At 34.4% G+C, this 22573-nt stretch overlaps 4 protein-coding genes and 1 non-coding gene across 7 annotated transcripts; 3 read left to right on the top strand and 2 right to left on the bottom strand.

Moving 5' to 3' along the window:
* On the top strand, positions 1859 to 5748 carry LOC109351389. Of its 2 annotated transcripts, XM_019592883.1 has the most exons (7): positions 1859 to 2014; positions 2045 to 2184; positions 2780 to 2918; positions 3012 to 3082; positions 3990 to 4075; positions 4470 to 5052; positions 5348 to 5748. In XM_019592883.1, the coding sequence occupies exons 2-7, from the start codon at positions 2080 to 2082 to the stop codon at positions 5624 to 5626; spliced, it is 1263 nt and encodes a 420-aa protein (XP_019448428.1). In that variant the 5' UTR covers positions 1859 to 2014; positions 2045 to 2079; the 3' UTR covers positions 5627 to 5748. The 2 variants fall into 2 exon arrangements, with proteins under 2 accessions (XP_019448428.1, XP_019448427.1); XM_019592882.1 differs by having other exon boundaries at positions 1860 to 2184.
* Positions 4120 to 8287, top strand: LOC109351390 (60S ribosomal protein L7-2-like). 2 transcript variants are annotated; one of them, XM_019592885.1, is made up of 6 exons: positions 4120 to 4125; positions 6748 to 7029; positions 7132 to 7189; positions 7496 to 7575; positions 7655 to 7757; positions 7841 to 8287. In XM_019592885.1, exons 2-6 carry the CDS (start codon positions 6752 to 6754, stop codon positions 8054 to 8056), a joined length of 735 nt encoding a protein of 244 aa, XP_019448430.1. In that variant the 5' UTR covers positions 4120 to 4125; positions 6748 to 6751; the 3' UTR covers positions 8057 to 8287. The 2 variants fall into 2 exon arrangements, with proteins under 2 accessions (XP_019448430.1, XP_019448429.1); XM_019592884.1 differs by lacking the exon at positions 4120 to 4125 and adding an exon at positions 6615 to 6662.
* Positions 6127 to 6199, top strand: TRNAK-UUU. The gene has a single exon. It is a non-coding gene; the product is annotated as a tRNA-Lys (tRNA).
* On the bottom strand, positions 10248 to 14230 carry LOC109351388 (KH domain-containing protein HEN4-like). Its single transcript, XM_019592881.1, has 7 exons — positions 13639 to 14230; positions 12811 to 13245; positions 12078 to 12326; positions 11044 to 11427; positions 10824 to 10897; positions 10578 to 10692; positions 10248 to 10470 (listed from the first exon to the last, which is right to left on the bottom strand). Exons 1-7 carry the CDS (start codon positions 14170 to 14172, stop codon positions 10327 to 10329), a joined length of 1935 nt encoding a protein of 644 aa, XP_019448426.1. The 5' UTR covers positions 14173 to 14230; the 3' UTR covers positions 10248 to 10326.
* LOC109351387 (beta-glucuronosyltransferase GlcAT14C-like) lies at positions 15106 to 17859 on the bottom strand. Its single transcript, XM_019592880.1, has 4 exons — positions 17073 to 17859; positions 16810 to 16885; positions 16326 to 16441; positions 15106 to 15868 (listed from the first exon to the last, which is right to left on the bottom strand). Exons 1-4 carry the CDS (start codon positions 17605 to 17607, stop codon positions 15354 to 15356), a joined length of 1242 nt encoding a protein of 413 aa, XP_019448425.1. The 5' UTR covers positions 17608 to 17859; the 3' UTR covers positions 15106 to 15353.

The following is a 22573-nucleotide window of genomic DNA, read 5'->3' as shown; positions in this document are numbered from 1 at the left end:
CCAAATGCCAATATAACAAGCATCTTCTTCATCAATAGAAATGTAAGTGATTGTTTTTATACGTATTTTTAATAACAAAAATGTAATTTCACAATAAACAAATAAATAAAAATGTTATTATATTTTACTTTTTGTGTATTATTATGTGACATTTATCTCTCCATTAATGAAAATGATGGTTACTATGGTAATGACAGTTCACCAATGATAGCCAGATTGTTGCCTCTTACCATTTTGGTTGGCTACCTTTCTTTTCTAACTTTTGTTTTGTTTCTTTTTCATAAAGTAAAACCAAATGCCAATCTCTGCACATGCTATTGCTAAGTTTATTATACAATTATTATAGATCTATCTTTGGATCTACCGCTACCATCTTATCTTTTCTCCACAAAATAATATATTATGTTTTTTGTTGTTGCTCTTGGTGTGAATTGTGATATCATTTTGGTTAATAGACCCTAAAATTATAGCTTTAAAAGAAATGGGGATTATGGTACATGTTCATAATACTTTTGTTAGCATCATTAATGTCATTTTGTCAACAAGGAATGACAACTCTTATATTTTTAGAAAAGTTACTTAAATTAACTTTTCAAAAACTATGAATTCCATTTTTAAAAAGCTACATGCTTCATTTTTTAAAATACAAGCTCCTTCCATTTCTTCTAGTAAAAAAGATTACAATGATTAATAAGCTTCAAATTACTACGAGTTTCTTTTAAAAAAAATAGGTTGTACTTGTGAAGCTTTGAGTTTATAGTTAGAGGCAATTGAATAAAATTTGATTAATAAAATTAGTTGTGCAACTAATTAAAACTTGCTATTGACTAAAAAAGAATAATATTATTTATCTATTTATTTATTTATGAGTATTAAGTGAAGTAATTAAATATATATATTAGTTTTTTTTTCATATTTTAATATTTATTTAGTGTAAACTTGAGTTAAGTATTATTTATCGTAACAATAATGTATTTTCTCATATCACAAAATAAATTATTCATAGTCTACTAAAAATGTGACACATATTATATGTATTTTTCATTAAATATTATATCCATTATTTCACTAAAATGTTGCTAACATGTCAACCTATTATAGGTAAACATGACCTAACTTATCTCATCCTCATGAATTTATGATAATAGGTTTTGTTTACTCCACCCTTTATAAAAAATAATTAGTCATATGCAATATTAATGTAAGCCTAACATTAATGATGATAGATTAATGATTAGTAGATATTTTAGAGTGAGGTAATTATTGTAATTTGGCAAGATTTCAAAGGATGAATCTGACCAATAAAGATTTTATTATTTTTCTGAAAATTATTTGAAGTACCTTCTGAAATTTAGTTTTCAAACAATAAAAACTCCATTCAAATTTTGTTCACCAAGCTAGATATAGTAGCTTAGGAACTTAGTTAAAAAAATATAAGTTATCTCGAAAGCTATAAACTTACATTGTGACAGTGGACAAATAAACTATAAATTTGTGTTATCAAACATAACTCATAAGTGTAGTGTAGTTATTTTTATTAGACCCAACTTATTAATAAAAAGAGTGCCACTACTCAATAATAATACCGGGTAGATGTTACATCTCTCTTCATTATTGATCCCTTTTGGCATTAAATAAGTTTTCTTTTTAAAATAATACACTTCTGGAGCAGGTGTGCTATTAAAAAAAGACTTGATCCATTTATGTAAAACTTTGATAAATAATTAATGAAAATTATTTAATATAAATGAAATGAAAATTTGAATTGTAAAAAGAATAAAAAAATAGAAAGGTAGAAGTCCACGTAGATTTTAGGCAGCACATGATTGTTCTGGTGGTGTTGATAAAAACAGGTTTCAACAATTCAACTTGTGTTGTTGTAGTAACAGTGTCTTAAGTTGAGTTGTGTTGTGGCAGTGTGTCCCCCACCTCCATGTGTTGAACTTCAACTTGTTAAAGCTTCAATCTTTACCTTCAAATCTCTTCTGGGTACTCTCTATTTTCTTCAATTCAATTAGAGTAAGTGAGTGACATAGAAGAAGTGCTTCAAGATCCAAGTGAAAGAGAGAGAGACAAAAGATGGGAGTAGATTTGAGGCAAGTGGTGGCTGGTATTCTTACTATCACAATGTTTGTCATGCTTATACACATGATCAAAAGGGACCATTTTGATGCTGTTGTTCAAGTAAGTCTCAATATTTGTCTTTTTTATTTATTAAAATGAAAAGATAAGTTCATATATGCACATAATGCTTACACGTATCATAAAAGGGACCATTTTATTTGATTTCATTCTGTTGCTTAAGCAAGATCACTATATTTTCACTTTCTCCATATTTATTTGGTCTTGTTTTGTTCCAATAAGATCCACATGAAATTTACCAAGTGGTTCGATTGGAGAGCCATCAATCTAGAAGAATTAATTCATTTTATCAAACAAATCTGAATTGCAGAAATGCAATGAAGATAAATGGAATTCAAGGACCTATTTTGTATTATATACACATCATAAAGCATGTACGATGATAGATCCTTAGTAACATAAACATGGTGACAAAAAATTGCTATTGTATTCAAAAGTTGTTGGATGTTAGTTGTCAAAACTCAACATACAATTTTTGATGTTAAAAGGCTTCACCCTTTGGACACTGCCTATTTACTTTTCCAAAATTAGTATTAACTTAAGCTCTATAATCACTGAAATTATTTTGGCAATGATTTGATCATATTTATGATTAACGTAGTTCACTTATCTTTCTTTTACTTTTTTGCTTTATAAGGATAAATTTCCTGGAGCAACAAACGATGCCGACTTGGAAAATTCAAAGTTCGAAGGTACTAATGTAGGGAAGACTGTAGGACTTTGGAAGGGGGATGCTGCTGACAAGCTAAAACCATGTTGGGCCAAGCCATCTGGAGGTAAGATTTGCTTTTAAAGACTTGCAAATTGTTGACGAACTAACGATCTTTTTTGTGGTTATTAATTCATATATTTTTCGCGTTGACTTGCAGATGATGTGGAGCAGACTGAGGGGTTTGTTATTTTTTCTTTAACCAATGGACCGGAGTACCATATGTCTCAGGTAACTGATTCTACCGTTATGCTTAATAGAGTGTTTAGTTAGGATTATTTGTCAAAATAAACACTTTTATTTTGAAAAAACAACAACACTTTTTTATCTCATGACTTGTTTGGTTAGGATTTTTTTAAATGATTCTTAGAACAAAAAACATGGGAGAACATAGCTAGAGTGAAACTAAAATCACTTATCAAACTTGAAGTAAAACTCAACATAGTTTTCGATTCTACATTAATCGTTTTGTCCAAAAACATCTATGGAGAGTCGTTTTTTCAATGCCTAAATAGACGGAACCAAGTTATTTAGTTGGAGCTATCTCTCAAACATCAGCAATATTTTTTTATCCCTTTGATAGTGTCCTCTCCTCCCTACAAAAAAGAAATGGTGCCATTGTTGCGTATAATATCGGCAAGAAAGGGGTAAACATTTTATGAAATTCTGGTACCATATTCTAATGTTTGTGGATAAGATTTATAAATTTTGCTACTCTGCTATTGTATCTAGGTAGAATGTGCATCTTTATCCAAATGCATTGTTGCAATTTTGAGGTTATTTTGATTTCAATTATTTTCTTTCCTTTTCGTCTCTGTTTGCTTTAGGAGGTTTTCATATTCGAGTGTCTTGTTTTCGTCGCTCTAGATTTTAATTCCTCACCACTAATTTGCTCCAAGTGTTGTTTCCCCTCCATTTCACTATACTTCTTTTCACTAGTATTGAGTTGAGCACTTGATTTTGCCGTTTGATTTTATTCCACCTATATCTCCCACCTGTTTCTGTTAGGTGCTTGCATCTATGGTTGTTAGTTGTTACTTGTTGTTCTTTATTTCTCGACTTTTAGCTTTAGATACTGTCAGATCCTGAGAGAGTCCTCCTTCATAATCTGTAATTTTACGGTAATACATTTTTTCAGATAGCAGATGCGGTGATTGTTGCTAGAAGTCTTGGTGCAACACTTGTGATCCCTGACATCAGAGGAAGCCAACCTGGTGACAAGAGGTTAGTGCCGACTTCCACACTCTTTAAGATTGAGCGTGTACTTGGAAGAGGTGTGTCTGGATGAAAATGTTTATGTTAATCGTTTCTCTCAGATGCACACACAACACAGTGTCGAATAATTTTGCATCTTTGCTGAGTTAGCTTTAGTGATAACTACTAAAGAAAAAGAAAACATTCCTCCCTCTTCATAGTAATGGTAGTTTATTCTATAAGCCATTTTTCTGTGGATATCTACCATAGAAGTAGGCATGCGGTTTCAGTTTCTGTTTCATTCATATTGCATGCTTTCTTCAGAGATAGCTTAATTTGAAAAAAACGCTTTATTGGAAGACATTGTTGAATAACACATAGACGATCCTTTTGTCTGTGTACCTAACATTATTTAATGTCTCAGGAACTTTGAGGATATTTATGACGTTGACGTGTTCACAAAAAGCATGGGAGGAGTTGTCAGAGTGGTCAAGGATCTTCCAGATAACATATCAAAAAATAAAATTGCTGCCGTGAAGGTCCCTAATCGTGTCACCGAAGACTACATAATGACACATGTTGAACCTATTTATAGATCAAAGGGAAATATAAGGCTTGCAACATACTTTCCTTCAGTGAACATGAGGAAGGCAGGCAAAAATGGTAACACTGATTCTATTGCATGCTTAGCGATGTATGGAAGTTTAGAGTTGCAGCCAGAAATTAAAGACCTCGTCGACTCAATGGTCGAAAGACTTAGAACTTTAAGCCGAAAGTCGGACGGCCAATTTATTGCAGTGGATTTAAGGGTTGAGATGTTGGATAAGAAGGGTTGCCAAGGAAGTGAGGATGGAGAGAAAGAGAAGAGCTGCTACAATGCACAAGAGATTGCAATGTTTTTGAGGAAGATCGGTTTTCAGAAGGATACCACAATTTACGTGACCGAATCAAGGTGGGATGGCAGTCTTGATTCTCTCAAGGATATGTTTCCCAAAACTTACACCAAGGTAAGATGTTTGTTATTATTTTATCTTCTCTCTCATAAACACACATTTACACACACATGCACACCACTTTTTTCCTTTTTCGGTTACTCCTATGAAGCACCGATACTTAAACATGCCCGTCGTACCAGCATCTGATATGTATATTGTTGGATAATTTGATACTTTTTAGATACTTTGTTGATACTTCTTTCAAGTAATTTACAATTTTTTGCATAACAACATATCTGTATTGTGTCACATCAATATCCTACCTTCTTAGTATAAAGTCTCTCATTGGCTGTGGAAACTGTTGCAGGAGGCCATCATACCGGCCGATAAAAAGACAAAGTTCCAGGATTCTCAAGATTCGGAATTGGAGAAAGTGATTGACTTCTACATAAGTTCTGAAAGTGATGTATTTGTGCCAGCAATTTCAGGTCTATTGTATGCAAATGTAGCTGGTAAAAGAATTGGTAATGGTAAAACTCAGATATTTGTCCCAGCTGATATTCCAGATTCATCTGCTCCGGCCTCGAATTTCCTGTCTCCTTATATCTCCAAGAAAAACCATTTTGCCTATTCTTGTTATTGTTAGTTTTGCAGTGAAGACATTTGAACAATGTAATAGCAAATTTTATTTTTGTTGTTAGTTAAAGTACCCTTTTGGGAGTTTCAGTGTTTAAGAGCCCAAGGCTTATTATGGTTTTGTATTTATTTTATTGAAAAGATTTGAGGGCAGTGTTTTGTGGAGTGAAGTTATTGCCATTACTCATTGTGTTCAACATTTTAGTTTCTAAAAGTATGGTTGCACTTTTCAGTCACTCTTCATAATTGGTGAAACAATTGATAATGCAATCTTCAATGGATATTTTAGAGCACATGCTGTATTTCATTTATTTTTGAAGTATGGTTTTGATGTAATGCTTGTTTTGATCTGAGGTACTACCCATGTTTAAAACCATTTAAATTCATTTATTGTTATAATACTCCTTTAACATATATATAAGGTATATTATATTGAAACTTGAAAGTGATTGTGACAGCTGAAATCAAACATATACTGTTCTCGTATTATATAATAAAATATAACAAGTTGCCGTCTTAGCTCAGCTGGTAGAGCGCACGGCTTTTAACCGTGTGGTCGTGGGTTCGATTCCCACAGACGGCGCTTTTTGTAATTTTGCAGTCTTTTTAGTAACCACTTACTTAATATGAATTATGAATGAAGTAGAAAAGTGTTAAAATATAGTACTTACTAGTACCCAATGCATGGGTCTCTGTTAAAAATGAGTATGCAGTAAAAATATATAAGTTTTTACACTGTTACTGCATAATTTACCATTCATATTTTGTCTCATTAACTCTTGAAAAAAGTCGATCGTAGATAATATAATAAATGTGTATAAATCTTTAGAGTCACTATTTCCGTGGGTTGATTTAGCTAGATATGATAGGAATGTGGCAGAATGACTAGTACATTTTTGTTATGTTGAATAAATGGATTGGGCCGGGTCAAAGCCCATATTGTTGTGAAAAGAATGAGAGGGTGATGATGACTACAAATAATAAAAGCAACCCTAACTCACTCACTTCAATACTCTTCTCGAAGCCGCACAGAAAACCCTAACCTTGTATGTTCATTTCTCATCTCTTCAATCAATCATTCATTCATTCATTCATTCCTCTGATTATTATTGTTGTTGTGTTTTGAAACAGTGAAATGGGTGAAGAGAAAGGAATAATAACAGTACCAGAATCAGTGTTGAAGAAGCAGAAGAGATCAGAAGAATGGGCATTGGCTAAATCAAAACAAGCTCAAGTTGATAAGAAGAATAGATCTTTGAACCGTAAGCTCATATTCAACAGAGCAAAACTGTATGCAAAAGAATACACTGATCAAGATAAGGAATTGATAAGGTTGAAACGTGAGGCTAAGTTTAGAGGTGGATTTTATGTTGATCCTGAACCTAAGCTTTTGTTCATTATTCGCATCCGTGGGTATGAATTCTTATTTTAATTAGATTCACTATTAATCAATTCATAATTTAATCTTATTGTTTATACCACTATAACTATAATCTATTTGTTTTTTTCTCTCAGTATTAATGGCATGGACCCTAAGACTAGGAAGATTCTCCAGCTCTTGCGTTTGAGACAGGTGCTTATTGTTTTTATTTGCACTGCTTTATATATTTGCATCATATATGATTTATAGTAGAGCATTATGTCGGCATAGGATTTTGTAGCAGACTCCACGTAGTGGGATAAAGGTTTCATTGTTGTTGTTGTTTATTTGCAACATAACAGTGTACAATAAAAAATTAAAATAATTTAAGTTCTTAAGAAGAATTGTTTTTATGAACCTGTAATGCGTTGTAGTTTATATGTTGGCTTTTGGAGTCTATGAACCAATTTATTTGCATAAGAAGAACTATGTCGTGATTCTTGTAGTTTTCTGCAACAGGTTTTCAATGGTGTATTCATTAAAGTGAACAAGCCATTAGTGAACATGTTGCGCAGGGTTGAGCCTTATGTTACCTATGGGTATGTTATCTCTCTGTTTTGCTAATTTGAATTTGATTATTCTTGTTTACAATTCTAAGAATTCCCTATCTTATTTTAGATACCCAAATCTGAAGAGTGTGAGAGAACTTATTTACAAGAGGGGCTACGGCAAGCTAAACAAGCAGAGAATTGCTCTGACTGATAACTCCATCATCGAGCAGGTGTGTTAGTTTTATACTTTTCTTATTGTCAACGTCACAATTCGAATCCATACATCGTACTAACTTGCTTGGATGAATCTCAGGGACTCGGGAAGCAGGGAATCATATCCACAGAAGATCTTATCCATGAGATCCTAACTGTTGGACCTCATTTCAAGGAAGCAAACAACTTCCTCTGGCCATTTAAGCTGAAGGCTCCTTTGGGCGGCTTAAAGAAGAAGAGGAACCACTATGTTGAAGGTGGAGATGCTGGAAACAGGGAGAACTACATTAATGAGCTAATCAGGAGAATGAATTAGGCATCTCCACTATTTTATTATTAGGGAATCAAACTTTACATTGCTGTCTTTCAAAGTTCATGTCTAGACTCAAATTTCCGTCTTTAAATTTTGGATGTAGAACATCAGACTTTTATCTTCTTGCAAGCTTGAATTTGTTTTTCATTTTACAAGTCAATTTCAGTGATGAATTGCCGTTTAGAGTGTTGTTTTTATGGATATTCGTGGTTTATATATTGCTTTGCTTTCCTTCAGTGTTTTAATAATCAGACCGGAGTAGTTGCTGTAACATGAAAACCGGTGAATTGGATCCATTATCCATATTGAAACCGCTTTCTTAAGAACTACTTTGACCTTTCAAATCCGTGGAAACAATTTTTTTTTCCACTTTCCAAAAGGAAGTGAACGTATACAAAGGTGATCATCCAACTTCACATTTCAAAGGTGGATCATCCAACTTCTCTGAAGGAATTTAGACCGATTAGTCTGCGTAATGTCTCTAGTGTTTATTCCGTGTAATGTCTCTACAAGTTGATTGCTAAGGTGACTTCAATACATTTGGCTCTTTTTTGGATGATCTTATCCATTTACAAAGTAGTAGGGGTGAGCATGTGATAAGGCTTGTGCCATATCTAACCATAAATGTCGATCGAGTTAGCTTGAACCTTAATTCGATTGTTGATTCGAATAAATATAATGTATACTTTTTCAGATACAGTTTTCATAATATTATATTATGAATATGTAATTTGAGAGTTGAAATAATATATATGTATGTATTTTGTTAATCAATGACACTGTGTCAAAGATATTTCATTACTCAGTATACAATTGAATAGATGCATACAAATATGACAAATCAGTGACCATTAGATGAGGTAGATCATATTTGTCCATTTCTCAAGCCTAAATATTCTAAGTTACTTTTGAACTCAAAATCAGCCCGAGAATCAATAAAACCCAATCAAATTCAGGCTTAATCATGATCAGGTCAAACCTAGTTAACATAGGATCCTGCGCAACCCTTCAAAGTAGCTTCATCATAGGAAGATGTACAATAGATAATGTTATTTTAGCCAAAGAAGTTATGCATTACTTACACAAGACAAAGATGAAAAAGGGAGTCATGACCTTCAAAGTTGATATGAAAAAAATCTATGATATAGTTAATTGGGATTTTTTGGAGTACACACTAATTAATCTTATAGACTTTTGCCAAGCATGGGGATTATAACTGAAACTCTTGAAGACTTTTGCTAAGCATGGGGCTTAAAGGTGAATGTGGAGAAACCCAAGTTTATGTGCTCAAAGTTCATGTGCTCCAAGAATGTGAATTGTTAATTACCTTGGAAATTATCAGGATGTTCCACTTGCTCAAAGTAAGGTCCCAAGATAAGATCTATGTTTATTCCAATTTTGGAAAAGATCCAGCTGCGTATAGCCACTTGGAAATCAAATCTTTTAAAGAAAGCGGGAAGATTATGTCTTGCTAAATCCGTTCCGACTTTATACCATGCTAACTTTGTATAAAGCTCACTCTGTGTTTGAATGAGATTAATATAATGAGGATGAATTTTGTTTGGGGTGGAGGTGTTAGTAAGCATAGTCTCAATCTGTTTGGGTGAGATACTCTCACCATACCTAAGTATGATGGTGGCCTTGGGCTTCTATATTGGCGTTCAGTCAGTATTTCACTTTTGGGGAAATTTTGTTGGAGTATGATCACAGGCAACAATTAACTATGGTGCACAAGTATGTGGGTCATAGTTTAATATGGTTTGCCTCATATAAGTCTTCTTCTGCCTCACAAATCTTTCTGCCATTTCCGAAGGTATTCTTTTGGCTCTTGCTGCACCATGGATGGTATTCATGTGGAATGTATAAATATATAAAGCAAGGACACACCACCCTAATGTGTCAGACACTGATGTCTGTACATCACAACAACACACAAATCTAATTATATACATGCAATGCTGTATCTTAATTTGGTGTGTCCGTGAGTCATGTGTGTCATAGGGGAAACCGATCTCCTGATCAAGTAAACAGTCAGTGGTTAAGCTGTGCATTCTGACATTACATTACCGAAATGTTTAAAAAATAACTTTCCGATAAAACAACAATAACTAAGCCTTTATCTCACTAGGTAGGATCGGATACATGAATTGAATGACGCCATAATACTCTATCATAAATCAATTTCGACAAACAGTGCCTAAAATCTCATAATGGGACAAGAATGACAACTTCATATATACACCAATGATCAAAGCCTCATCATCCTTCTAATCTCAAGCTGCAGTTTGCCCACATAAAATGAAAGCATGAATTAGGCATTGAGCAAAGTGAGTTTGACCTGGTGCTCCAGACACAATCACCAGCCCTTCAGTGGCCCCAGGTTTTGGATCATGAACCATCACACTTGCACCAGATATCTGAGGGGGGAAAATTCTAGAGTCAAATCAAATGATAACACTACTAATACAATTTATAGCACAATTTATTCAATAGCAAACGAATTACTAAAGAGATATAAACAGACCTGCTGAATTTGAACTAGGTTGCTACTGTTCTCCCCACACACGTGGGTTAAATACATATGAGGAATGGTGATCTCAACAGTTGAGCTATTTGGATTCTGTAATAGGTTTCCATTCCTGTAAAATACACAGACATGCCAGTATAAAATATTAAGCACAACAACTATATTTATGAATGCAGAAAGCATCACATCATCTATCAATTTATAAAATAAGTTCATAGCAATCATAAATTATCTCAGACTCACTTTCCAGGAGTCTCATTTCTTGAAGCCACACTCAAAGTATCAGCTGTTCCCCCAGGATTCATTCTGTTATGTGCCTGAAAAATAAACCTAAAAGGGTTACAAGATCATCCTTTTACACATTGAGGGCGGAGGAATGATGAAGCAAAAGAATTAAATCCCAATTCCCCCAAAGTTTAGACATTAAGATACCCAAGCATTAAACTGTGAAAGTGAAACTGACCTGAGGATTCCATGATCTTGGAGAATTTGAATCTTCGTAACCACGAGGATAGGGGACACGATCCATGTTTGGAGGTGGAGGACCATGACCAACACCATGCGAAAATGCACGCTGATGATGATGATCAACAGGGAGTGAGGGAACACCTGAATGGTCAATTCCATGAGGAGGCCCAACATAATGTGGTGGTGGAGGAGGAGGGTGGCCGGAGGACATCAAATGATTTCCTGGTCTAAATAAGGGAGGAGGTGGCATTTCGGGGAATGGTGGTGGAGGTGGTCCACTAAAATTTGGAGGAAGGGCCATCATTGGGAAGACGGTTTCGCGAATTCTACTGGTTATGTGAAACAAAGCATCTTGTACAGATTGCAAGTTCCCCATAACCTGCAATAAAAAATTAAATATTTTTAAGAGCAAGTCAATCTGAAAGAACAAGTTACTGAAATTCAAAACAAATATATGTGCATGCTTACAGAAGCACTATATGGCAAATAATAGCTAAAAGTCAGCATCTTCCCTCTAGCTACTACACTACGAGATTCACCCTTTACTCTTCCCATGGCCCTGGAGCAATGAGCTTCCCCGATGGTTGGAGTCTCCTTGGTTGTGGGTTCTATTAGGAATATTTTGGTTGAAGATGTGATGTCTCACTTATTGGTGGCTCTTCATTCTTCCCATGACCCTGAAGCAATGAGCTTCTCCAATGGTTGCAACTTTCTTGGTTGCGGATCCTAACAATGGTATCAGATCCAAAGCCCAATTTCTCTCCATTATGATCTCCCAAAAAATATCCTTTCGCCATGGGTCAAAAAAGTTAACCCTTCGGCTAGTCCGACAGGTTTTTGTGGAGTGGCATGTTTAGAAGTAACTTTCTCATCGCCTATCTCATTGTTCCGAGTGTAGTTTAAATACCTATTGGACTACTCCTCTCACTAGCAATTGATTTTAAGATGGAACCTTAACCATTTTTTATTTGTGCATTGCACCAAATACGTATATATAGTTCACATTCAAATGTCCAAAGCAACAGTTACCTGTACAACTTCTTCATTCTGGGGAATGTACTTAATCTGTTCCTTCGAGAAGATACGTATATTAGCACCAGTGACTTTTCGCATTTCAGAGATGACGTGACCTCCCTTGCCCAAGAGGCAGCCTACCTGTGGTGAACGCACAAGAAGCCTAGCGACAGCTGCAGAACTAGGTTCAAATCCAATCTCTGAAAGTCTATGATGAACACGAATAACGGCTTCTTGTGAAGGAGAAGGATTTTGCTCTGGAGTCTGCAGAAGGTCAAATCAAAATTTAGTTCTGTTCTCTGACAAATATCATGAAAATAGTATCAAGTTTTATAATTTCCGTCTATGGCACTCCTAAAAGATAGCAAACATGATCGCAGGGAAAACTACCAACTCAGAGAAAAGTCACTATGACTAGATTATAGAAGATAATCAAAACAGAGAAAACTATCAACAAACATTCAAAGTGACGACCTGGCAGCCTTTTTGAGACATAATATCGAAGAGCCTAGCATAATGCACTCCCACCAAAGCAAAATCATAGAAGAAACATCACAGACCAGATATTACAAGGTTATTGTCAACTTCACATTAAAAGCTATCACAAATCAAGATGCATAATGTGGCATCATCAAAGAATTCACTATTTGAGCATGTGCAGTATTTTATGTCTGTATGAGCAAGTAATAAGTTTTCCCCACAATCTAATAAAGACTACTATGAATGAAAGATGGTTAAGCTGTCATGCCTCTCGTGCAGATATGACAACCACCCGCTCCTCTGAATCTGGTCCAGCATCAACAATTTGGATAGATGCACCAGTTTCATTTTGCAAAGCCCGCACTATGGAACCTCCTTTCCCAATAAGACTACCAACTTTATCTTGTTGACATAATAGCTTAAACACAACCTCCTCTTCCACAAACATCCTATGACCAGGTTCAGGCCCTGGAAAAGAATAGCCTCTGGGATGATGATCAAGAGCATATGGACCTGGTGCATAACCCCGTTGAGGATAAGGTTCATGCTGTGAAGGTAGTCCATTTCCATGAGGTACCCCAGGCCCAGGTCTAAAAGCAGCAGAGTTGGGGGGATGATCCACCACCCTTGCAGTAGCACTCTCCTGAAGACAAGTTGAAACTGAGAGGAGTGCCTTCTTTACGGCAGCAAAGTTTCCTGTTATCTGTATACAGTACATCATATTTAAGGTTATTTTGCTTTGGAATGATATTAGTGTAAATACAACAACAAATTTAAGGGAAAATTACACTGGCCTCCCTTGTGTTTTTGGAATAATTACACCCGAAACCCCTCTTGTTACAAACCCCTTTAATTGTCACCAAAATGTTCATTGTTTTAGTCATTAGTCTTACCCCTTTTAAATCTGTTCATAGAATACACCGAACACACATCATAGCCCATATGGCTACCAAATGCTACCTATGTAAGTGTGTTGAATGCGATGGAATACATTCGGGCAAGTTCCATTCCACTCTATCCTATCTTAAACAATCCAAACAATTAAACCTGATACTATCATATTCATATTAAGCAATGTAAGCATTTATGTATGTACCTGAATGAATTCAAGATGAGAATTAGATGATTGATCCTTAGGTAAAACCCTAACATGAGCACCACTATCATGCCTGATCTTGTCAATAATTTTACCTCCTCTACCAAGAACATACCCAATCTGATAACTCGGAGCCATCAATGTACAACTAACCACTGAATCTTCATCATCATCATCATCATCATCATCATCATCATCATGATTGACGATTCTCTCAAAAACCCTAATCAACGCAACCTGAGCATTGGTGGAAGAAGAAGAAAAAGAAGAGGCATCACTAATGATATCACGATCCTCAGAAGAAGTGATGAGAATGATGCGTTGGTCGGGTGAAGGTGGGAGGGTAAATTCGTCAATTGCTATTCTGGTTCCGGTTACGGTTAGGGATGATGATGATAATAGGTCAGAGGTCTTTGAAGCAGGGCATACGATGCGGAATACAGGAGTGTCGGAGGGAGGTGGAGGAGCATCACGGCGGCGTTTATCATCGTCGGTGACGGTGGATTCAGGTGGTCGGTGACTGGAGTTGGACATGAAAGTATAACTTACAAGAGAGAGAGGCTGATAAGTTGCACAAAATCACTCACACATCAAACTAAGTAAACAAATTGAAAATAAAGTTTTCCGCTCTCTAAAAATATTTTTAAAACTAAATGAAATAATATATATATCATAATTTTATTGGTGAGAGGAAATAAATTATTTTCTAGTATAGAGATATACTTTATTCTGAAACAACTTAATCATCTAAGATAATAAAGCATCTCATCGAGATTACTTATCTCCTTAAATGCATATACCGCTTGACATATGTCTTTTTTCTCTTCCTTCAAGTTGTTTTCATTTTAAAATATATTATAAATGAAGAAACAAGACACATGTCAAACACTATGTCGAAAGATAATTTATCTTCCCAACCACTAAAAGTGTGACATGTTTATTGTTTTATTTAGTTTTAGAAATATTTTTCTAAAAAATAATTAGATAGAACATATGTCATAATTTTAGTGGTTGAAGAAAATAATTTATCTCCTCATGACCATGATATACTTTATCCATTTTTTTAAATACGACTAATGTTGCAAAGGGAAATGAAATTGAGAAACCAAATCAAACAAAAATAATTATTGGTATGACTTCCTATATGACAAATTCAGCATAACATATAGAGAAGTTATTGTATGTTCAGTTTTCTTAGTTGCTTGAATAAAATAGTAAGTCTCTAATTTATACAATAATATATTTCAACAGAAAAAGAATAAAAAAAGGTTTCGGATCAAATCACTATCGTGGAGTTCCATTATTACCGATGTCTGAAAAAAAGTGAAAAGTCATAAATGAGACACCATATTTTTGAACAAAAACTTTAATGCATTAATTTCATTTACATTTTTCACTTATAGACTCTTTCATTCATCCCCTCATATCCAATATAAGACTTCTCCACTAAAAAAGAACGAAATTATGTTTGATGAAATTGCTGTGGGATGAGTGTAAAGGAATGGAAAAAGATCAGCTTTGAGTGGCAACACATAAAGCCAATTTCAATCTGTTAGAGTGTTACAAGGGTAAAAAGTTTATAGTGTACAACTAAAGTTGACAACTTCTCATTTTGTAAGGCAAAACATTAGTAATAGCGTTATAAAACTCAAAGTTGTAGCACATATGAACATGAAACATTTGCTGAAAATTCTATAACACTCTAGTTTTCACCACTATTGGAATTGGCACTGGCTAGTTCTATATACCTTATTTTTGACAATTTCATCTAACATAGTTTTAAGTTTGATCCCATGTAACCCTGGCTTTACATCATCAATGTTGCTAGACATTATGCATAACTCATCCTCAGCTTCTGTGTTTGAACACCACTTTCCTTGAACCAAACCATTAGATGTTCTGTTAAGAATCAAATCATCAATTTTGTCTAGAACAATATCATTTTCTCCGAATGGATGTGCAAATGCAGCTCCATTTTCCAACATTGTATCATAGTATGACAAATCAATTAATTGGGTTTCAGATGGATCAGTGTCCCAAAGATTGTACATTAGATTATTGTCCACAGTGGTGTTAAGGAACTCTAGGGAGTTACATAAGACAGTGTGGAAATAATATTCAAGTGGATAAGCCACATTAGTGAAGAACATTAGGAGTTTTCTTGGTAAGTTGTCCCATCCATTGACACAGTAGTCCATGAAATCCCTTGTAAGGATCATCCAGGGTGAACCTATTAATCAGATTACATAAGAAATTATCAAAATTGTTTCATTCTCAAAACTCAATTATCAAAATTGTTTCCTTCTCAAAACTCAATTATCAAAATTGTTTCATTCTCAAAACTCAATTATCAAAATTGTTTCCTTCTCAAAACTCAATTATCAAAATTGTTTCATTCTCAAAACTCAATTATCAAAATTGTTTCATAGTTTTACTGTATGACGACAATTGCAATAAACGTAACCTGACTATAATCACGACCATAATCACGTCCACAATAGCAACCGTAGTTGCTACCATAAAGTGATGTATTCACTATATTAAATGTTGAAACTGGATTTTTTAGGGTATAGTTTGAGACTTTATTTAATTTTGAATCTTTTGATTAATAAGGGTAGTTTTTAGCAATGCCATATGTGTAATCTACTTAGGAAACATATGAGTGTGAAGTTTGAAAGAAGAGTAACCTCCAAATATCTTAAAAGCATCTGGCTTGTCTCTGGGCTCCACAGCAAAGAAAAGTGGACTACTCCTTTCATCATGTAAACTTTGGTCTACCACAATTTGATCAATGTTTCTTTGTCTGCATTGGTTATGAAACATATTATACCCTATTTCATATAATATGATTCACATATTTGAAACAGAAAAAAATATACACATTCACAATGTAAGAGTTTCATACACAGTCACTCCATCATCTACCGTTCATTCTTAATCATCATCGACTCTTCAAAAAAGTAATAATACATGTGGTGAATGATGTATTGGCTGTGTATAAATCTTTACACCGACGGTGCATAGATATTACACTCTATTTGAAAAGGGTTGTTCTTTATTTTTCTGTTTCCAACATGGAGGGTTGGTCTCATCATGAAAAGGAATATTGAAACGTAATAGCATGCATATAATCATGAAAATAAGCCAGATCTTAATTTGAGGATTACTTACACTTTCTGAACTGTTTTGTTAGTGTAATGAATGAAGTTGAGATGAGTTGGCAAGAATGTAAAAGCATGAAGGAGATCTGCTCAAAAGTGATAAAAAATTTAGGAAACAAAGTATGCAATAGTTAAGAGGAAGACCATTGTACAATCTTTGATGACCGCAATCCGCATCGGCCACGATAACAGTAACCGCGATTACAATTTAAAACACGGATGTCAACCTTTAGTATAAAGTAAACATTAGTTACACAGTTACATTACACTTACCATCTTGAGTCATGAGAGGATAATCCGAAGCAGTTAAGGTGATAAACCAATCCCAATCTTGTTTCAGTTTAAGAAGCAAAGCAGCAGCATGAAGAGTAGCAGAAAGTGCAGAAGATCCTATCCTATTGATAGCATAACTTTTCCCAATGACATTCACATTTTCAAATGCCTCAAACACCTTAAAAGAATGAACTGATATAGCTAATTCCATTCTCTCAGACTCAGAAGATGCATCATCAAGTTGAAGTAGGTACTGATTTCTTGGATGATATATAGCTTTCAACAATCTCAACATCTTATTGCTTTCTCCTCTTGTGCCAATAATCCAATATGCTAGAACTGGAGGGTACCCTTCTCCTTTTGATATAACAACATGGTTATGATCATAGTGATGAAATTTAGTGACTGTGGTATAAGAAACATTTGGAATATTCAATCTTGAGACTATACCAAACAATAGTAAACATACAACAAAAATCAGAACTAGGCATAGTGGATAATCCAATACCCTACATGCAAATTTGGAGGTTCTCATTGAAGTGATTGTCTTTGGATTTAAGAAAGGTTCAAAGATCTAAATTAAGATGAATTTGGCTATGATAAAGAACTTCACTTCTTATATAAAAGCAGATAGAAGATACTAAGATACATTAGATAAAGAAGCATGTATAATATAATCATAACTAGTGTGGATCAATAATTCAACATGAATGAAGAGGAGTAAGGTAAAAAATCAGTGTGGAAGGTGTGAGTGTGATTGAGAAAGGTGAGGGATGTGAAACTTGTACCTAACGTTTGGAAACTTGAAATGAAAGGTAATAATTAACAAACAAAAAGCAGGGTTGGAAAAACAAAATACTCATCTTAAACCAGTTTTGACAATCTCAATTTTTACACTATTTTATCACCATTCATAAAAACTTGTGTTTTAATGAATGGTACAGAACTAATCCAATACTTTTAGAGTGTGTGGTTGCTTTCTCAATAAGTTATTCATCATGTATAAAAATCAGCCAAACTACGTAGTTATGTATGACACAAATATCGTCATGAATGTCTTTTAAGGTTTCATAACTGATATAATACCATAAATTTGTAGATTTTAGTAGCATAATAACTTGTTTGGTTTTTTTAATCAAAATATATCTAAATGTCAATGATATTAGACATTACAATTATAACCACAATATATAAGGAGGGTTAAGCCCAAAAACATAAACTACACAACAAAGAAACACTAGCATGGTCTTCCAACACCAGAAGAGTCCTACCACACTAGCATGGTCTCCAAAATGATATTTATGATCTTCTAGAGCAAGAAGATTCATTCTTCTATTGCCTTCACCAAGTGTATCACATTGTGTTTCATAAATTTACTTTATTCACTTTATGTTGCCAATTAATATTGTTTTTATCATATTTTAAGTTTTCCTGTCATTTTATAATTGTTGTAACATTTACACTAATAGCTAAATCAATTGAATAAAAAGGTGGTCTATTAAGTGCCAAAACTATCAAATTTTGTCAAAGTTTGACTCTTCACTTAATTCAATTTGTTGGCTAATTGTTCATAAAAGCTTAATATATATTAAATTGCCAAAACAACTCAAGGCCAAACACATAAGCCACACTTAGCAAATCATACAAGCTCTGGAGGCTTATGGATTGTGATATCCATGTTCGGGAGTCGATTACGGATCGAGGAAGGTATTAGCACCTCGTCCGCCCATTGCTTGTATTAACTGATTACAATGGTTTGAACTGTCAAAACTGCCTTGTATAAGTTTAGGCAATTTTTAGAAAAGTGTAGCATTGCATTCTATTGTATAGGACTGATTTAGAAATCATATTTCGTGTTTTACATTCTGTTTTGCAGAGAGAATTGCTTGTGTGAGGAAGAGAGATTATCATGCCATGTTGAATATTGATTCTTTGTTATTTGCATACTGTTTTTCATATGCTTAGTCTCATCCTTATCTTGCTCACATGTTCATGTATTATTGATAAAGATTCTTAGAGAGATATCTTGTGATTACTGTTTTTGATTAACTCACATGTATATGATGACTCGAGTGAATTGTGAGTGGGTTAGTCTTAAGGTCTTTCATTGTTATATTTCAAGCATTATTGTGCTAATAATACTTTACTTTTGTAATCTGTTTTTGTGTGTATCGGATTGATACCTTGGTGTCTTACCACCATAGAGATAGGGATTCTTCACCAAGACTAGGAGGTCTTGATTTGAGAAAATGAATCTTGGTTGGGGCTGGTTCGCGAGAAAGATTTTCTCAGGCGATAGGTAGAGTCAAACCAAGGGTTAGATGTTCTATATTTCAAGAAAGAAGCGTCCTATGTTTTGTAAATTGAATTGGTGTATGTGATTATACTTGTATTCAATATAATGAAGAAGAAAATCTCCCAAGATCAGAAGGGGAGGCCTGGATGTAGTTTGTAGTGGACCGCAAACGAATCAGGATAAAAATTCATCTTTGCACGCTGTTCTCTCTTAAATCTTCTTTACATTTCTTGCTATTTTAATGTCAGTTAGAAGCTGATATTTTGCATGATTGTATCCTGACATATACTGGTTAACATTGCTTAAAAATATCTGCTTTATCTATGCTTATTTGGTTTTAAATAACTGTGTTATGCGTGTGTGTTAATCGATTAAGACCTGTTGTTAATCGATTAACTGAGCTATTTTCAGAACTGAGTTTTGGTGTGAGAAATGGTGATTGATAACCGTTACACCTATTCAACTCCCCTATAGGTGTTCATAGGCCACTGATACCTAACAAGTGGTATTAGAGCTAGTACGACGTGCTAGCTCAACCGTATCTGCGCGATCCTTAGGGAATTTAAATCGGTTCCACCAACCTCTTTGGCAGTGATGGCACATCCATTAATCGTCCTCCCATTTTCAGTGGCGAGGGATACGCCTATTGGAAAGTCCGAATGAAGATTTTTATAAAGGCCATTGATTCAGACATTTGGGAATCCGTGATCAGTGGACCATTCGTCCCACTTCACTTAGTGGATGGCGAACCGAAAGAAAAGCCCAAAAGCTTATGGACCGATAAGAGCGCAAGAAGGTTCATTATAACCTCCACGCCAAAAATATAATTATCTCGGCCCTATCTTACGATGAATTCTTTCGGGTATCTCAATGTCAAATTGCCAAGAAAATGCGGGACATTTTATAAGTAACTCACGAGGGCACTAGCAAGGTCAAGCGCGCCAAGCTGAATGCGCTGACACATGAATACAAATTATTTTGTATGTTACCGATGAATCAATTGGCGACATAAAAAAGAGATTCACACACATTATTAATCATCTTATTTCTCTAGATAAAATGTTTACTAGAGGATAACTCACTAATAAAGTTTTATGCTGTCTTGACAGGAGATGACAACCTAAAGTGACGACGATCATAGAGTCCAAGGATCTAGATTCCATGCCTTTGGCAACACTCTTTGGAAAGCTTCAAGAGCATGAGATGGAGCTTGGACGTCTGCCCATGCATGATGAGTCTGATCGGAAAAAGAAAGGAATATCTCTTAAAGCTACAACATCACAACCCACTGAAGAGATAGACAATGACGACTCTGACTCAGACATTGATGAAAAAACACTAAACCTTCTCGTGCGAAAGTTTGGGAAATTTCTAAAGAAGAAAAGAGGTTTCAAGCGATTTCAAAAGAAAGAGTCGCGAGAATCTTGGCTGGGGCTGGTTCGTGAGAAAAGTTTTCTCAAGCGATAGGTAGAGTCAAACCAAGGGTTAGATGTTCTAGATTTCAAGAAAGAAGCATACTATGTTTTGTAAATTAAATTGGTGTATATGATTATACTTGTATTCAATATAGTGAAGAATAAAATCTCCCAAGATCAGAAGGGGAGGTCTGGATGTAGTTTGCAGTGGACCGCAAATGAACCAGGATAAAAATCCATCTTTGCATGATGTTCTCTCTTAAATCTTCTTTACATTTCTTGCTGTTTTATTGCTAGTTAGAAGCTGATATTTTGCATGATTGTACCCTGCCATATACTGGTTAACATTGCTTAAAAATATGTACTTCATCTCTGCTTATTTGGTTTTAAATAACTGTGCAATTAGCTGCTCTGATCATTCTGTTCTGTATGTGTGTTAATCGATTAAGATCTGTTGTTAATCGATTAACTCGGCTGTTTCCAGAACTAGGTTTTGGTGCGATAAGTGGTGAATGATAATCGCTATACCTATTCAACCTCCTTCTAGGTGTTCCTAGGCCACTGATACCTAACACAATTCAATAGAGAATCAGTTTTTATTCATTCTTCAATTAAGAAGGTACAAACATATCAACCACAATAAGTACAGATGTAATGGCTTAATGTGCAATGTCCTCGTACATAATTAGAATTACTAAACATACTTTCACATTTTGAAATCTTAAATAAATCACATCAAGTTTGGATCAATATGTACATTCACTATAAAAATTCGATGTGGCGCTATGCACAGAATCCGAGTGAAGTGTCGTTCATTGATTGGTTATACGCTTCTGGTCAACACAAATGCAGAAAAGTAGATTGATATTGTGGTTGTGAGTGGGGTGCAAAATGCTTACTCTACACTCGACCACACAGGATCATATGAACTAAAAACTTCTCTCTCACTCCTAGCATAGAAATCGAGGAAATTTTATTATATTTTTTCCTGCAGATTTTCTCTTCTTTTTTTCACTTTTGCTCTCTGCAATTTTTCTCTAAATCTATGTATTCTCCCCCATGTAAGAGTGTGACCTACTCTTTTTATAATCAAGACATGTGCAAATAATAAGGAATAACATGACTGCCCATTAATTCATAGGATATGATTAATGTAGATTTTATTTTATGTCCTTAATAATTCCGAATTAGGAGCTGATTTTCATCACCACTTAATGTTAATTTTTGCACATGACTGAATTTGTTATACACTCCATTAGTTCTATGATTTTAATTTACTACAAATTATTTACGTGACTCACTCTAAAATCAACCAAATCTTGCAAATTAAGGCAATTAACTTGTGACTTTATGAAGTGGTAAATACAAGATTTGCAAATTCAAAAAACCAAACAAAAAATGATTTTGTTATTGTTTAAATTTTGAAATTTGATCATCATTAACTTGCGTTTGAATATTTTTGTTTTTGGGACACTTTAAAAAGTGCTATTTTTCGATAGAAAGTACCCAAAAATATTTATCTTATTTTATTTCTTCTTTTTTGGGAATGTCTTTTGGGCCGGAATAAATTGAGTGTTCACAATTATAAATGACTATTTCATTCAAGAAAACCCAATTATGAACATTTATAAATTTGAAAGTATTTGTTTAACATAACCTTTTATCCATAGGTGGATGCATCGCTCCCTTTGTCTGAATCACTAATTTTATTTGATGTAATACTATTGCCCTCTCTTACATGCTATGTGTCACCTTTTGGGATTGAGAATTAGTGTTTGACATGTAAGATA

This window comes from Lupinus angustifolius, chromosome LG06 (genome assembly GCF_001865875.1).
Source record: "Lupinus angustifolius cultivar Tanjil chromosome LG06, LupAngTanjil_v1.0, whole genome shotgun sequence".
In the NCBI taxonomy this organism is placed as follows: Eukaryota; Viridiplantae; Streptophyta; class Magnoliopsida; order Fabales; family Fabaceae; genus Lupinus; species Lupinus angustifolius.
The sequence above is the reverse complement of the archived record's forward strand: the minus strand, read 5'-3'. Positions and strand labels throughout refer to the sequence as shown.

Excerpts from the sequence above, each read along its gene's own strand:
- LOC109351389 (XM_019592883.1), top strand. The coding sequence starts at position 2,080 with ATGGGAGTAGATTTGAGGCAAGTGGTGGCTGGTATTCTTACTATCACA. Across the intron at positions 2,919-3,011 it reads TTGGGCCAAGCCATCTGGAG|ATGATGTGGAGCAGACTGAG; the intron begins GTAAGATTTGCT and ends GTTGACTTGCAG. Across the intron at positions 5,053-5,347 it reads TTCCCAAAACTTACACCAAG|GAGGCCATCATACCGGCCGA; the intron begins GTAAGATGTTTG and ends AAACTGTTGCAG.
- LOC109351390 (XM_019592885.1), top strand. The coding sequence starts at position 6,752 with ATGGGTGAAGAGAAAGGAATAATAACAGTACCAGAATCAGTGTTGAAG. Across the intron at positions 7,576-7,654 it reads GAGCCTTATGTTACCTATGG|ATACCCAAATCTGAAGAGTG; the intron begins GTATGTTATCTC and ends ATCTTATTTTAG. Across the intron at positions 7,758-7,840 it reads ATAACTCCATCATCGAGCAG|GGACTCGGGAAGCAGGGAAT; the intron begins GTGTGTTAGTTT and ends GATGAATCTCAG.
- LOC109351388 (XM_019592881.1), bottom strand. The coding sequence starts at position 14,172 with ATGTCCAACTCCAGTCACCGACCACCTGAATCCACCGTCACCGACGAT. Across the intron at positions 13,246-13,638 it reads CTCATCTTGAATTCATTCAG|ATAACAGGAAACTTTGCTGC; the intron begins GTACATACATAA and ends TACTGTATACAG. Across the intron at positions 11,428-12,077 it reads AGAATGAAGAAGTTGTACAG|GTTATGGGGAACTTGCAATC; the intron begins GTAACTGTTGCT and ends TTTTTATTGCAG.
- LOC109351387 (XM_019592880.1), bottom strand. The coding sequence starts at position 17,607 with ATGAGAACCTCCAAATTTGCATGTAGGGTATTGGATTATCCACTATGC. Across the intron at positions 16,442-16,809 it reads AACAAAACAGTTCAGAAAGT|ACAAAGAAACATTGATCAAA; the intron begins GTAAGTAATCCT and ends TAACCAATGCAG. Across the intron at positions 15,869-16,325 it reads TGCTTTTAAGATATTTGGAG|GTTCACCCTGGATGATCCTT; the intron begins GTTACTCTTCTT and ends TCTGATTAATAG.